The 16,970-nt window shown below is 40.8% G+C and overlaps 1 protein-coding gene and 3 long non-coding RNA genes across 5 annotated transcripts; 1 reads left to right on the top strand and 3 right to left on the bottom strand.

Moving 5' to 3' along the window:
- Positions 1-1,695: 1,695 nt before the first annotated feature.
- LOC146664693 (uncharacterized) lies at positions 1,696-9,420 on the top strand. The gene is made up of 3 exons (XR_014912520.1): positions 1,696-1,778; positions 6,078-6,186; positions 7,958-9,420. It is a non-coding gene; the product is annotated as an uncharacterized LOC146664693 (long non-coding RNA).
- On the bottom strand, positions 2,009-4,442 carry LOC146664694 (uncharacterized). Its single transcript, XM_085411931.1, has one exon. The coding sequence runs from the start codon at positions 4,091-4,093 to the stop codon at positions 3,059-3,061; it is 1,035 nt and encodes a 344-aa protein (XP_085268057.1). The 5' UTR covers positions 4,094-4,442; the 3' UTR covers positions 2,009-3,058.
- A 629-nt stretch (positions 9,421-10,049) lies between the features above and the next one.
- LOC146664695 (uncharacterized) lies at positions 10,050-11,655 on the bottom strand. Its single transcript, XR_014912517.1, has 3 exons — positions 11,292-11,655; positions 11,016-11,194; positions 10,050-10,669 (listed from the first exon to the last, which is right to left on the bottom strand). It is a non-coding gene; the product is annotated as an uncharacterized LOC146664695 (long non-coding RNA).
- A 123-nt stretch (positions 11,656-11,778) lies between these two features.
- LOC146664696 (uncharacterized) lies at positions 11,779-14,203 on the bottom strand. 2 transcript variants are annotated; one of them, XR_014912513.1, is made up of 5 exons: positions 13,879-14,203; positions 12,991-13,069; positions 12,658-12,779; positions 12,492-12,560; positions 11,779-12,333 (listed from the first exon to the last, which is right to left on the bottom strand). It is a non-coding gene; the product is annotated as an uncharacterized LOC146664696 (long non-coding RNA). The 2 variants fall into 2 exon arrangements; XR_014912514.1 differs by lacking the exon at positions 13,879-14,203 and adding an exon at positions 13,236-13,864.
- Positions 14,204-16,970: the final 2,767 nt, after the last annotated feature.

The following is a 16,970-nucleotide window of genomic DNA, read 5'->3' on the forward strand; positions in this document are numbered from 1 at the left end:
GGAGGCATTTGTGATGAGATGAAAAGATGTGGAAATCTGTTCAGCATGGCTTATTTCTGTGTATCCTCAAGTGGCAGACCCAAAACACGACCCACATTTTAGGATTAGGATTTCAGTTTATTGTCAACACACACGGGGTGGCTGTAGCTCAGGTGGTAGAGCAGATCATCTCTGACATTCACACAGAGTGTGTGTGAATGTTACTTAGAAAGCACCTAGAAAAATGTGCTTGTGCGAATGGGTGAATGCACAAGTTGTGTAAAGAACAGTAGAAAGAGTAGCTCTATAAGAACCAGTACATTTGCCGTTTACCATTTACATGTATAAATACAGATAAGGCCAGTATAAATGGTGGAATAATTGGGCTGTTTATATCACCCGCTGCAGTGCCTTGCGGTCAGCAGCCGATCAATTCCCATGAAAAAGTGGTCAGGATTCTACAGAGCATCCTGGTATTACCTCACCCTGTGAGGATTTTAATATGTCAGATTATATTCTTTTTTTTTATACATTTGTCAACAGAACACAAGTTTCCACTGAAATCACAGAAAACATACCTGACAGAATCCTTTGGTTGTTCCATATCCACCTGCACAGGAAACACTGGCAGGAAGACCAGGCCAGTGTTTCTTACAGACCTTTGGTTCGATGACAGACACGTCCACCACCGTCGGCTCATCAACAGGTTCGCCACCTGAAACACTTGATTTTCTTTTAGGTTTATTTCAGCACGTGGAGGCTGAATTGTTTGTACTCTGTGAACTAATCGAACGTTCACACACAACTGGAGACACAACATGAAGTAAAAAATAGAAACACATTTTCATGTAAAAACTCTTTTAAAAATATAATTATTCTACAAATACATCACATGAAACTGATGCTGCTTTCAATGATGTCATTAGCATGTTCAGTGTTTTGGTATCCTTCATGGATTTCATTTTCTCTCAATCTTTATTTTGGGATGATCAGTGTGTGCGGTCACTGTGTGAGTAATCATTGAGAGGGAATTAAAAATGTCAACAATTTTAAACTGATATCTTTATTTCTCATTAGGCAATCGTCACAAGCAGGTTAATGTCAGCATTGCTGTAACCAACGGCTGTCAGAAGTCAAAGGTCATTTTTATTTGATGCTATTGCACTTAATTGTGTTTTATTTTCCCTCGAAATAACATCTGCCTTATCAATAACTTAGAGTGATCTGATCAATAAACACAAGTTTGAAAAAGTTTGTTTTTGGATGAACTTCATGAACAGGAAATCTAACTCACAACCGGTCACAGTGTGCAGCAGTGAGCACAAAGTCTTCAGTGATGAGGAATTCTCCACAGACATGTTGACCCTTGTTATTCTGAACTGATCCCATGTAGGGTATCGAGTTGTCCGGAGCTTTTGTTCCATGAATAATTCCTGTTGAAAACTCTGGTAAATTAAAAAAAAAAGAAGATGATAAAGTTAGTGTGCCGTTTACAGCCGTAAGATAAATCAGATATATTTGATGTTCACACTGATGCCTTGTAGACATGGTAGAAAACAAAGAAGAAACTTGTGAAGACAGTGCATGGTGCCAGCAGGAAACTCAAACTGTCCTTTACTCAGTAGAAAGACTTTTATACATCACGCGTCTTAGTTTGAAGGCTGGTCTATCGTTATCATCTCGACTTCCTGTCATGCCAACCTCTCTGCAGTGCAGGTTTGATGTACCATTATCTAATGTCAAAAGGGGGATGGTGCGTTACAAAGCAGCGAGAGAGACAGAAAGGCAGCAGAGTTCAGGTAAGAGTTGGATTTTAAATACAGGGCTCTGTGTGCGGGCAGGCGGAGATGAGGATCCAAATGCAGGACTCAAACACAGAATTGTAACTCAAAACCTCAGCTTTATTGCTGGAGAAATTAAAACATGAACTGAACAAGGGTAGTGAACACGAAAATACTGAACACAGTATAAAACACAAAGGCATAATCCGACGGTACGATGCAGCACTGAGCAAGGGCAAACACAGGGCTAATATACACAGGGAAGTAATCAGGGAATGGAAAACAGGAGGGAGACACAGCTGGGAGAGATTGGGGCTAACGAGTCAGGGGATCGAAGCTGGACACACTGACATAAGACACAATCCTTCAAAATAAAACAGGAAACAATACACACTAAACTAAGACACGGACAGAGAGAGACAGACTAGACACTGAACTAAACCAGCAAAAAACATGAGAACACAAAACCTAAGAACTAATCCCTAAACAAGAATAACTAAAACATAGATTAATAATCATCATCATCATAACCAACAAAAGCACCACAAGAGAATAAGAAAACTATCCATAATGCAAAAACACACCAAAACATAACAACTCAAAATACTGGGTCAAACTGACCCAGAATCGTGACAGGTAAGGAGATGTCATTTCAGGACTTAAACCAGACTCTAAGAAATTGCTGTGTCTAATTTTGCGATGCTGCGAGTAACAAACTGGGTTCAGTTTGGAGGTTGAAGAGGAACTTTCCCTCGCCAGGCCTCGACAGCCGTCTGTGTTTATCTCATCTCAGTTTATCTCACGCAGCGCAGGGCTAAATTTAAAATTATTAAATACTTAAGACAATGTATATTCTTCTATGACAAAAAAATACAAGTGTTCATTTAAGCAAATAAACAGAGCCGTAAGAGATGTTTTTCAGAAACTGTTGTCTTTATTTTGATTTGCAACTAACAAATTTTTTAAAAATTTGTAGTTTTTGTTGTGCTCTCTATTATGTGAACCCCTCACCTAATTTGTTATGTTTTTTAACAAATTAAACCCCAACAATCAAATGATCCCCTGTGAGCAAGCACTAGGCACGGTGGAAAGGAAAAACTCCCTTTAAACAGGAAGAAACCTTTGACAGAACCAGGCTCAGGAAGGGGCAGCCATCTGTCGCGACTGGTTGGGGGGTGAGAGGCAAAAGAAAAGAAAAATGAGAGCACAAGTTAGCTAAATGTTGCTTATGTTGTCTGATATGAACAACGTATGGTTTTCTGGACTGTGGATGAAAAGCAGTCCATCATTACTAGTCTTTAAAAAGGGACTAATCGATCACCAAGGTGGCAATATGGCTCAACGAGGCCATAGACAGAGTTAAATAGGCAATCACTGTTAAGCACTGAAAATCCCCAGTAACCTGCAGCTATAATAAGGCCTACTGCGGCAACACCTAAACCTATTTTAAGTAGGCGTTTGGCACCATGACGCCATGAACCACTACTAGTCGGAGCCACGTCAGGAGATGGTTCTGAGACAGGAGAATCAAGCTCCTCAGGTTGAAGACCAAGATTCTCCTGTGTCGGAACCACGTCAGGAGGTGGTTCCAAAGCAGGAAAAAAAAGCTCCTCGGGTTCAGGAGCAAAATTCTCCTGTGTCAGGACCACAGGTGGTTCCAAGGCAGGAAAAAAAAGCTCCTCGGGTTCAGGAGCAAAATTCTCCTGTGTCAGGACCACAGGTGGTTCCAAGGCAGGAAAAAAAAGCTCCTCAGGTTCAGGAGCAAAATTCTCCAGCTGCAGAGCCTCCAGAGATTCCACCTGTGACTGTTGTTCTTGGTACTCAAGAGGCTCTAAAGTTTTCTTGAGTTCGTCTCTCTCCCTTTCAATAAGTGACAACTGAGCAGCAATGCTGCTGTTCTGTCTAAGGAGATATTCTTCCTTTTCCAGAAAGTCACGGTGCATCATTTGAACGGTGTTAACCTGTTCCTGCAATTTAGCCTCCAGAGAATCCACCCTTGACTGTTTTTCATCCAGAGCCTGTCTCACCCGACGCTGAAGAACACATATTTCTTTTTTCAGCTCAATTATTTGTTCAGTCTTGTGATCTATTTCTCTATTCTGTTTTTCTATTATCTCTTCTTTTTTTGTTATTTTGTGGTGAGCTTCTCCCACTTGGTGCTCAAGTCTCTCTAACTCTTCCTTGACATCACGGTGCATCGTACTAATTTGTTCTTGTATTTTCATTTGAAGGTCTCTATACGATATTTCTCTCTCCACTAACCCATATAGTTCGTTTGATTCCGCTGGAATCGCTCTGTCAGACTGTGAATTATTGACTATTTCTCGTGACATTTCTTTAAAAGCTTAATGCAACGTGTCGAAAGAAAAATACGTGTGCTTAATTATTTAACTTTAAAATAGTCCCTTTCTGAAAGGTTTCTGGTTTGCTAAACACAACTCGCTGTTTCTGAAAATGTTCCAAGTAAAACTGTGTTTGCAAAGGTGAAGAGGGGCTATTTATAGACTTTTGTGGCAGCGAATTTGACGTCAGCGCTCTTTGAGCCTTTGATCCTTTGTTCGATCACAGGATCACATGACAGCTGTGCGTAATTCTGCGCATACTCAGAGAATACCCATTGTGACGCACGGTTTTGTTTTGAATTTTTTTTAAATACCCTGAAAACAGTCCAAACAGTGTTTCCAACTTAGCGATTTTGTCGCTATATTTAGGGAGTTTTCAAACCCCCCCTTAGCGTCATTTTTTTTTTTTTTCTAAAAAGCGACTAGCGACAAATCTGGCGGCTTTTTCTGGTGTTATTGGAGGCTTATTTATGACGACTTTTGACGTGAAAGCGCTTGTTGCTCTCAACAAGCAGCGGGTGCTGCCGTGGGCACATCGCTCGTGCCAAAGCGCTCACAGGCGGAGGATAGTCCTCCTCCAGCCGCTATCAGGGCAGGAGATGTTCACGTGTGTCCAAACTGCAAATGAATCGCGCACGAGCAAAGCCGCCGCTCCCGCACTGACTGTAACGCAGTCAATTCTTCTTTTACTGTTATGCTGTTTTGTGGATCACAAGGTTTAAAACTACTTGTAAACACACACACAGTAACTCCACCCTAACCTGCAGCTGCAGCGCAAATAACAACGAAAATTGTTTGTAAACGTGTCCTGGAGTTTACAGGTGCAGACAGTGCAACAGCTTCCAGGTCATTTATTCTGCCAATATGGCAAGAAGGTCATAACTGCTTCAAGCACTGTCTATATCAGGGGTAGGCAACGCCAGGCCTCGAGGGCCGGTGTCCTGCAGGTTTTAGATCTCACCCTGGGTCAACACACCTGAATCAAATGATTAGTTCATTACCATCCCCCTGGAGAACTTCAAGACATGTTGAGGAGGTAATTTAGCCATTTGAATCAGCTGTGTTGGTTCAAGGACACATCTAAAACCTGCAGGACACCAGCACTCGAGGCCTGGAGTTGCCTACCCCTGGTCGTACACAATGTCCATGATATTGTTTAATTATGATTTCAAATTAACAGTTTAAATCATGTGAATTGTTTTATAGACATTAAAGCTTTAATATGAAAGGAACAACTCTTTTTATCTAGCTGTAGTGTCACTTTTCAAGAAAATCTCACATGGTCAGGTGGGAGACATTTGATGAGCTGACACTGAATGACCTTTGTACCCTTCCTCAGTTCTGCACTCAGTTCTCCAACTTTTGTTATGGTTCAGTCTGGTTTGCACTTTTCTGTGAAAGGAGTAGTAAACTCTACTCTTCTAATATAGCAAATATTTTAGTCTTATACTTTAGAGTATATTAATTGGTTTTCTTTTAAGAATACACAAGAAGTAGACTGTATTGTTATATTTACATTTACCTTTGGGGCAGAAGCTTAAGCTTTTAGTCTTATATTAGTGGATCCATCTAATTTCTGACTCATTGTCCAGTTTGGGGTTGTGTTGGAGCTCTGCTCAGATTCCTAGATCAGCAGAGAAAACCATTCACACCTTTGACCAGTTTATTATCACTCTGTATATTTTATTTTATTATTTTAAATATTCTACTTATTGTTTACTCTATTTAATTTGTAAATATGTGTACACACACACACACACACACGTAGAAAAATATTTAGTATACACATCCAGAAATGCATATACTATTATATATTGTACATATATTTATTAGTTTCAGATGTAGCCATTAAGTTTTTGGACTGTGGGAGGAAGTCTGAGTATGCAGAGAGACCACACAGTTTTAGGGTGAACATGCAAAAGAACAAGAACATGACACTAATCACGCTTGTGTTTGCTCTGCTCTTTGTGTCCAGCTCCACTCATGAAAAGAAAAGCAGAACTAATATTACTGTTATACAGGGCCAAGTCTACCTGAGGCACAACACGCTGTCAGAGGATGCCCCCATCACCATCATATTGAAGGTAGGGATGATTTTTTTTTATTTTTTTTACAGAGGACTGATCCTCACTGCAGGCATCACTGTCTGGTATGGGAACATCACACAGGCAGAGAGGAAGGCTCTGAAAAGAGTCATAAAGACTGCAGAGAGATCACAGGGACAAAACTTCCTTCCATGTAATCTGTATGTACAATGCTGCCGAAAAAGAGCAGAGGGAATTATCTGGGACTCACCATCCAGCTCACTCTCTGCTGAGACACAAAAACTGTACAAAGTGAGACACAACAGAGCGGACCGGATCATTACACACAGAACAAGGTTTTTCAACAGCTTCTTCCCCGCCACAGTCAGACTGATGGCAAAACAAAACACTGGACGCGTGAAATAATACAACACTACCTCACCTCACTTCGAATGTACAATGTGATAAATCACTGTCTGTTTAATGTACAATATGCTTACTGAAACTGATTTGAGAAACAGGTGCAATATTAGGTAAAATATTCTAAATATCAAAAGGTGCAATACTATGTGTGAAATACCCAGAATGCTATTTGGATTCTCGCCAGCAAATACGTGCATTACCACCCTCTCTGTACAGAGTTGTCATGTAGGAAATACTATTAGTAGATTGCTCTATTTTTCGCTTTATGTCTACTTTTTACTTGCTTTATTTCCACCTCTCAAAAATGTAACTTGTAACTTACCCACAGAACTTGTGAACGGTTCAGAAAATATAACCCACAGGATTTGAGAGAAAAGGGACCAGTAAGTGCAAAATGCAAACTTATTTCAGGCATTTCAGGTTTGTTCCTGCAGCACTTTCTAGAAGCACATATGTAGCCTAGGGTTGCTTACTGTGCCCATTCTTAGATGGGTCTTTAAACCACCGTAAAACTACACTCATACATGAAGAATACAAAACTCAAACGTCATTAAAAACCTAGAAAGGATATGATGCAAGGGACAAAAAGTTAAAAGGAGGGACATAAAGCAATAAACAGCAATAAACTCAAAGAAATCTTTTTGACTTTTGATCTTCACCTTCTTGCTGAGTGTTATAAGAGCACTGCTGCCTCTCATGTTTGTGCAGGACATCTGAAGCTACAGCCAGTGTTTGGCTGGCTTATCGTAGCACAGAGGAGGCCTCTACGTGCTAGTAGTGCTGATTTTCTAACACTGGAAAATAACTCAAAATGTTAGAAATATTCCAGTGTTAGAAAATCAGCACTGCTCAGTGTTAGCCATTGTTAATCTTCAAAACTGACTAGGTTACTTTTAAACATATAACACTGTCAAAAGTGTTACAGGTTTTTTTTTTTACAGCCACTAGGACACATTTCTCAATACTTAGGTCACTTTTGCAAAACTCTTCACACAACTCCTCTAACTGACCTTCAGCTTGGCAAAGCAGTTCATTTCACATTCAAAATGCACTACAACTACCAAAACACTTTATTCAGGTCTCAAATAAACTCATTCTTCCAGAACACTAGCAAAGGTTGACAGCCGACAAACACACTTTGTCACCCACAAAACAATGACCTAAAAAACACTAACAACATGTAGCATTACACAGTGTTTTCTTGTGTAAAACAAGGACACATCTCTGTTTATAATTTCAATATATGTTACTGGAATGAATCAGACATCATGTATTTATGTTTATGTTTATGTATTTTTATTTTTTTGCACTAAGTAATCCCAAAATACAAGAATTTGTATACACACCATCCACTGATACACATACAATAGTAATGCTATTCTACTCGGTCTTCTCCATTTGGCCACAGGTTCTCATCCACATCACATCTTATGTCATCTAGGGCGATACACCTAGGAAAGAATCTCCTGGCATGCCTGATCCATCCCTGGCAATCTTCTGCTGATATTTCCAGGCATCCAGCATTCATTGCATCCAGGAGGGACATTTGATCATGTGGATGATGGTGGTAAAGCTTCCACCGCCATGAGGAAAAGAATTCCTCTATGGGGTTGAGGAATGGAGAGTAAGGTGGGAGGAAAAGAGACTCCATTCTGGGATGGGCTGCAAACCACTTGGTGACTGCACGGGAGTGATGAAATGCCACGTTGTCCCATACAATTATAAATGTTGGCTGATTCCTTCTCTCTGCATCCCTTTCCTCACCTAGCACAACCCGTCCATAGAGATCATGCAGGAACGCAAGGAGCCGTTCAGTGTTGTATGGCCCAATTAGTGGTCTGTGTAACAGCAGTCCATCGGTGGATATTGCTGCGCACATTGTGATGTTGGCACCCCTCTGGCCTGGGACAGTCACTGTGGCTCTCTTCCCAATCACATTCCTCCCTCGTCGCCGTGCTTTGGCCAAGTTGAAACCTGCCTCATCCACAAAGATGAAAATGTGGTGCGTTTGCCTGCCTTCAATCTCCATGACTCTCTAACATAAATCCACAAGGCAACATAAGCTGTTACAGTAGTAAATTTGTAAAAATTGTCTTTGTGTGTGTTTGGTTTTGTTCAAAACCAGATCTGTATTTTATTGTGATCTTACCTGGACATACTGGTTCCTGAGTTGCTTGACATGTTCAGAGTTCCTCTCAAAAGGCACAGTGTACAACTGTTTCATCCTGACCTGATGTTTTTTCTGGACTTTAGAAATTGTTGTTATGCTTACACTGTGAATATTTGCGAAAGTAACGTTGTCTGCCAAGACTCTGTCTAATTTCAGTGAGTTTTATCCCATTGTTTCTGATGACCATATCAACAATGGCAGTTTCCTGCACATCAGTGAACATCCGTCCTCTCCCTCCTATGTGAGGTAACTGTTGAGTCCTAAGCAGAAATGCAACAAAAATTACACAAAAGCTTATTTACTTCTGAAATGTGCAAATGCCCCTGCAGAATACAAGTTACCTGTTGGTTTGCCGGAAAACTCTAACAATAGATGCCACTGTAGAGCGTTGCAGATTTGGCTGCACTCTCTGACCAGCCTCTCTCATTGAGTGACCATGATTTACTACATGATCAATTACAGTAGCTCTGATCTCATCTGAGACTACAGCTCTTGATCTTCCTCTTATTCTTCTTCCACCACGCATACCTCGCCCCCTCCCAGCCACTCTTCTTCCTCTTTCAGCCACTTCTCCATTTCTGGCTGGGTCCATGTTTACATCACAAAACAAACCTATTCAGCAGTTGTCTCCTTTTGTAATGAAATTGAAGGCGTAACACCTGTGTAGATGTTCATCTACAATGAGAATCAGCTGTTGCTGGTTAAACTGCACTTTTAGATTTAAAATATGTTTCAATAAAATATTGCTGTTGAATTTTGCTGTCTTATTCAGTTTTGCATTGTGTTATTGTTTTGACCATAAGTTTAAGTTTTGAAAACAGTATGTAAGTACATGCAAAATGTCCTGTACGTACAAAGATTTTTGGCAGTTGTGTCTGAGTGAGAAAATAATTCATGAAATTTGAGAGATGTAGTCATTGAATGCATTTTGTGCCAAAACAATGATAACTGATCCTCAGTTTAGCCCACATAGACTTCTGTTGTGCTCACTGTGTGAGGAGTTTTGCAAAAGTGACGTAAGTATTGAGAAATTTGTCCTAGCGGCTATAAAAAACTGTAATTTAACACTCAACAGTGTTGTATTTAACACTCAGAGGTGTGGACCTCTATAGTGTTAATTTAACACTGGAGATTTTGCTGTGTGCTTCCACAGCTAATTTAGAAACTTATTCTCATTCTCATGTTTGTGTGACCTGCTGCTCACCAAAAGGATCATAAAAGCAGGAAGCTTACCACACAAGAAACAGATCTGTCATGGCTACTGAATGGACTCACGCACAGACAGTTCTTTCTCAGAGAACAAAAGGAGATTTATTTACAACAGGGATCACCTCAGTGCTATATATATATGTACAGTGAGTTGGGAGGGGGGTCCAGCGCTCCAAGGAGAGAAGGAGGGGGGAAATCCACACACACGCTTCCTCTTCCACACAGTCACCGCCACAGCTCCTCCGCACACTCGCTCCAAAACTCCACACACGCTGCCACACCCGGGCAGGTAGTGATGGGTCGTTCTGTATCGAGGCTTCGGAGCGTGTGTCGAGTAATGGAGGGGGCGTTTCCGCGAAGCGCGTATCGAGGCTGCAGTATACCTCGCATTTCCAAGTGTGAGCTTTTGCATGCATGACGGAGAGAAAAGGACGCATTGACAAGAGGTTCCTCAGCTCAGGGCACTGCTGAGCCACCTTGGTTAAATAGGGGGAAATATTTACAGGCCACATCGGAGCAAAGGAACGTAATATGTCCTGGGAAGCTAGCTGCCAACTTCCTCTGGAGAAAAAGAGGGTAAGCAAAGATCTCCCCTCGAAACATGTTCAATGCAGCTAAGAGGACTCCGTGGTGACAAACAGCTATTTCCACGCCCTCTTCATCCAACTTCCCAGTGGACTTTTTGGACGACTCCTTTGCTGCAGTCCAAGATGAAGATCCGCACAACCCTTTCCCTGGGACCTATACACCCAAAGATTTTAACATAAAAGACTCGGCATGATTAAGCCCTATCAGGGACAAACTTTTTAAAACAAATGCATAACAATTAGCTGAATTAGCCTTAAGTCACACGAGACCTCATATCTCCCCAGGACAGCACTGACAACACAAAATAAAAATCATGTTGTTGTTTTTTTTTTTTAAATACACATGGTGACAAAATTAAGTACACATTAAGATAAAGTAAATAGTATTACGACAACACTAAGAGAAAAATAAAATAAATATCCATCCATCCATATATGTATACACACACACATCTTTCTACAAATCCATATTTGACTTATGTACACAATGCATAACGTACCTTGCATTAGACTGAAAGCGATAAAGCTTGCGGTTTCCATCAACTGAGACGGCAAGCATGTCTGGAGTGCAGGCAGGGCAGCTAAAGCATGGCTCCTTGCACATCCTGTCCACCTCAAACTTTACAGCACTCCACTCCAAGAAACTTTTACTGAAGGCATCAGCTGATATTCGGCCAGTCTTTTACATAGAGGACATACAACAGAATATTCAAGGACAGTCATCATAAACATTGATTTACACAATTTCCTTAAACTTGGCAAATTTAGAAACTCACCCTTCCAAAATGGCTGTTCGTTCATCCAGCACTTTGACAAATGCCTTAAGTGACATCCCTGGTGCAGCCTTCTTAATGTCATAGAAAGACTGAAAGACATCCATTGAAAACAGGGTGCAGAAATTTAAGGTGCCAGGCCAATATCCACTACCCAGGATGTCCTTAACTGAGGGGGACCACATTAGGCCACAGCTGGTGCAGCTCACCACTGGCAGTGCAAGGTTATAACGGCCTTTAGAAAGGATCAGGATAAATTCAGTCATGGCTCAAAGCATTCATTTTTTTCATGTTGTTTTCAAATCGGTCTGGTAAATCCAAATGACCTTTGACAGGTGCCCACATATACTGCAGGCCGAGGGTAATTCAAACCAAGATAGCAATGCACAATTTGCAATAAAACCTCCAAACACATCTATTGTGTATGTAGTGTGTGACAAAAGGGCAACTTACCATTTATGGTTACAAGAGCCACAATTGTGCCGCGTGAAACCTCAACGTTACCTGCTGGGCAGTCACACACATGTTCTGGCCTTTGCACAGGCAACAGCCGAACTAACATTAAAACACACAATATATATATAAAAAGGAATTGGAAATTAACTGATACACAACAAATATACAATAACAGCACCCACTCATAGTACATAGCAAGAAATGCATAAGACTTAAAAACCGTACCTAAACTGTGATGAAGGCTGCAAAAACCCTCCTGTTACTGCCTCTCTGTTGTGCAGGACAAAGCGTGTGTGAACTGCAATATCACAGTCAGCACAAAGGAATGGGAGAGGCAGGCAGTCCAGACACCTCACAACTACTTGTTTGCCACACTGACACACACGGTGTGACTGTGGATCCAGAGTAGCTAACATATTATCTATAAGACAAGGCCTGGCCTCTTTCCACTTTTGCGAGGACACCATATTTCTGATCGCCCAGTGAGTAGCAGCTGACTCAGACGACGTCTCACAAGTCATGGCTGCGTCCTCTTCTCCATCCTCCAACAACTGAAGGAGCTCCTGACGAAGCACCTCAGTTCCATACACTAACAGAAAAAAAATAAAGGAAGAAACTCTTCCACAAAGTGAAAAACACTCTAGGCAGTATGTTTCTTAGGACTGCACAAAAGCCCTGCCTAACTCAACTATAACAACAAATATAAAAGTAAACAGAAATCACAACATATACAAGAAGGTAAAGTACCTTTTGTTGGGTTGACACTGGCAACATAACTAGGTTCTTCACGTGGACATTGATGCTGCTCTCTGGACACTGGGAGGAAAAAAAGAGATTGAAGAATATTTACTTACTGAAATTCTTTGGTGAAAACAAGTTGTGAGATAAAATCATTGGTTGTGTGAACACTGACCACGTGGCATGCAACTAGTACATCGACTGGTTGATGGTCTTTGAGGAATAAAATCTCCCTGTCTGTCTGTCACGTGTTTTCCAGCGCACTGGTCTTGGCTGAGGTTCACTCTGTGCATCATTCTACGCAATTAACAAGGAAAAAAGGGAACACCTAAAATACAGTCCATAAAGCAAAGATTATCAAACATCTTAAGTTAACCAACTTAATTTGACATAAACTTATATATACACATATATAAAAAAAAAATTCAAATAATATAACGTTTACTCCGTACAAAATATTAGACAAGCGTGTTCCCTCTTTAACAACTGTTTCCACTAAAAATGTTACCTGCATATCTTGAAGGAGTTCGTCAGCAGCCTGAAGCTCTTCCTCCAGCTCGGGATCCTCTGAATCGCTCATTTTCAAGCTAAAGAGGAAAGAGATTTTTGCAGAACTCTGTGACATAAACGCATAACTAACGCAACTCAAATGATTTTCAGTCTTGGCGCTCCAGTTAACGTTAGCAATTAACGTTAGCATCATCAGTTTATAAAAAGCTAGCAGAACTCTAATGCAAAAACTGCTTTACGCACCATGTGAGGGTATTTTGCAGCACACAAGTCCTTTAACGTTTGTAATAGATTTAATCCATCATCGTTGGATTAAATGGCTAATGCTGCAGTAGCCACGTGTAGTCGTTACCAAGCAAGCATGCTGACGGTAGCTGTAGTCATTTTTAAATGCATTAAACCGTTTCGAGATCAGTCACCTCTGTTTGTTTGAAGCTTTTATGAAAAACAAACTTTGAAACACACATCAAGATCCATCCATCCATCCACCCATCCATTCGCTTCCGCTTATCCTTTTCAGGGTCGCGGGGGGCGCTGGAGCCTATCCCAGCTGACATAGGGCGAAAGGCGGGATACACCCTGGACAGGTCGCCAGTCTGTCGCAGGGCTAACACATAGGGACAGACAACCATTCACACTCACATTCACACCTAGTGGCAATTTGGATTATCCAATTAACCTATCCCCACAAGCTGCATGTCTTTGGACGGTGGGAGGAAGCCGGAGTACCCAGAGGGAACCCACGCAAACACGGGGAGAACTTGCAAACTCCACACAGAAAGACCCCAGCCTGATGGTGGAATTGAACTCAGGACCTTCTTGCTGTGCGGCAACAGTGCTAACCACCGTGCTGCCCTATTACTTTAAATATGTATTTTTTACATACCTGCATTAGAATCAATCAGTTCCGCCTCATTTTCTTATTCTTATAAATGGGTCTCTCCATTCTCCCATCATCCTTTGCTTACACAGGTTGCATCTGATTGGTTGGAGCCGAGCACATCCAAAACTAACAGGAGTGGTGGATGAATCTATAAATGTGTTTTACGTGTGAAATGAAAATAATAAACCTAACAAAGGATTATGTACGTTAAATCTGAGCACTTTCAGCTCGTGAATCAGTTTGGAAAACACTGTGTGATGGCCACAACATGAAGCGATTTTATTGTTGCATTATCAGTGATACTTTCATGTGTTTTTGTTGAGAAATGTTAACGATGTCCATTAAAAGAAAGCATTAAATTAGGGAGAAAAACCCGTTCGCGGAGAGGGTCCCCGGTTCTCCAGTTAGATTGTGCTTCACAGCGTCATGTTTCGCTGTGACGGGATTATTATTGGAGTAAATGGATGGCTGGACCCTCTGCTCGAAGCGTCTCTGATCGCGCGAGCGGGTTCATATTGGAATGAATTGACAACCCACAGCGTCACATAAAAACGTGGAAGGATACCTTTAGCGTCAGCATGAGAAGTTAAGGGACGCGACAAATCATCATTATTTTACGTGTCGGGAGTGAGAACGGGTTGCTCCAAGCCACAGAATGAGACGCTTCAGAAAACATAGCAGGACCGAGGATATCTGTGACTCGTCCTCCCCTTTCCTCTATTAATGTGTTTTCTCTTTTGTGATAAATGAGTTCAAATAAAAGCAGCTCCAGCTTTTCAGATATTTTAAGATAAAATTAAAAATTTTAACTGGATCTATGAGGGCCGGCTGGCTTTTGTATACAGCACACCAGAAGGTGACCAGAAACTTGTCGCTCCTGACATGGGCGTCACTTATGGCTGCTGTAATGGCATTTGAGCTTCTGATGAGGTCACGCATGAGGCGTTTTCATAGTGAGACACGAAACGAATGCTGAATGAAATAATTTGAAATGTTTCTGCTGAGCTATTTAACAAGTCAGCAGCGCCGCTGTGTGGCCAAATGAGCGTACTGCATCAGAAATCAAACGAGTCGCTGAAAATGAGAGATGTGGATAGTTTTCCATTGTTTCTACTGCAGGACGCTTCGCAGAGCATCACGCACACAGACAGACAAACGTCTTTTTAAATAAATGATATTAAAAGGCTGACTGATGTTAATCAATGATGTAACAAAGTAAAAATACTCCATTACTGTACTCACAGAGTTACAGTATTCGAGGAGTCTCCTGAGAGCTTTGTTTTTACACCAAACATCTGAAGTCAAACGTCTCCACTTTCTCCCCCCTCACATTTCCAAAATGAGCTTCTTACTTTAGGTTTAACACATTTGATATGAATCATTTATTTTGTGGCCACACACCGTCCTGATTTCAAAATGATTTCAGAGTAAAAGATCCTGCTGGTGAATCATCAACAGTGCTTATCACGCATGACTGATGTAGTAGAATAGAATTAGTAGAATTCATGCATCATTTAATGTATCAAATGAAGGATATGTTTGAAGAAAGAGTTTCTAACAGTGTCTTTTTGTTCCTTACAGTAGTTAACCGTGTAACTTTAATGTCTCAAACTTTAAACTTCCAAACCACCAGATTCTTTTAACATTAAACAAAATACTGTTTGTAAATATTAGCTTTTATTTCTCCATATAAAATGAAACAGAAGCTTTTCAGGTATCTTGGAGGCATTTGTGATGAGATGAAAAGATGTGGAAATCTGTTCAGCATGGCTTATTTCTGTGTATCCTCAAGTGGCAGACCCAAAACACGACCCACATTTTAGGATTAGGATTTCAGTTTATTGTCAACACACACGGGGTGGCTGTAGCTCAGGTGGTAGAGCAGATCATCTCTGACATTCACACAGAGTGTGTGTGAATGTTACTTAGAAAGCACCTAGAAAAATGTGCTTGTGCGAATGGGTGAATGCACAAGTTGTGTAAAGAACAGTAGAAAGAGTAGCTCTATAAGAACCAGTACATTTGCTGTTTACCATTTACATGTATAAATACAGATAAGGCCAGTATAAATGGTGGAATAATTGGGCTGTTTATATCACCCGCTGCAGTGCCTTGCGGTCAGCAGCCGATCAATTCCCATGAAAAAGTGGTCAGGATTCTACAGAGCATCCTGGTATTACCTCACCCTGTGAGGATTTTAATATGTCAGATTATATTCTTTTTTTTTATACATTTGTCAACAGAACACAAGTTTCCACTGAAATCACAGAAAACATACCTGACAGAATCCTTTGGTTGTTCCATATCCACCTGCACAGGAAACACTGGCAGGAAGACCAGGCCAGTGTTTCTTACAGACCTTTGGTTCGATGACAGACACGTCCACCACCGTCGGCTCATCAACAGGTTCGCCACCTGAAACACTTGATTTTCTTTTAGGTTTATTTCAGCACGTGGAGGCTGAATTGTTTGTACTCTGTGAACTAATCGAACGTTCACACACAACTGGAGACACAACATGAAGTAAAAAATAGAAACACATTTTCATGTAAAAACTCTTTTAAAAATATAATTATTCTACAAATACATCACATGAAACTGATGCTGCTTTCAATGATGTCATTAGCATGTTCAGTGTTTTGGTATCCTTCATGGATTTCATTTTCTCTCAATCTTTATTTTGGGATGATCAGTGTGTGCGGTCACTGTGTGAGTAATCATTGAGAGGGAATTAAAAATGTCAACAATTTTAAACTGATATCTTTATTTCTCATTAGGCAATCGTCACAAGCAGGTTAATGTCAGCATTGCTGTAACCAACGGCTGTCAGAAGTCAAAGGTCATTTTTATTTGATGCTATTGCACTTAATTGTGTTTTATTTTCCCTCGAAATAACATCTGCCTTATCAATAACTTAGAGTGATCTGATCAATAAACACAAGTTTGAAAAAGTTTGTTTTTGGATGAACTTCATGAACAGGAAATCTAACTCACAACCGGTCACAGTGTGCAGCAGTGAGCACAAAGTCTTCAGTGATGAGGAATTCTCCACAGACATGTTGACCCTTGTTATTCTGAACTGATCCCATGTAGGG

This window comes from Rhamphochromis longiceps, linkage group LG7 (assembly GCF_057381845.1).
Source record: "Rhamphochromis longiceps isolate RC_006_pf linkage group LG7, R_longiceps_female_GT1.1, whole genome shotgun sequence".
Taxonomy (NCBI): domain Eukaryota; kingdom Metazoa; phylum Chordata; class Actinopteri; order Cichliformes; family Cichlidae; genus Rhamphochromis; species Rhamphochromis longiceps.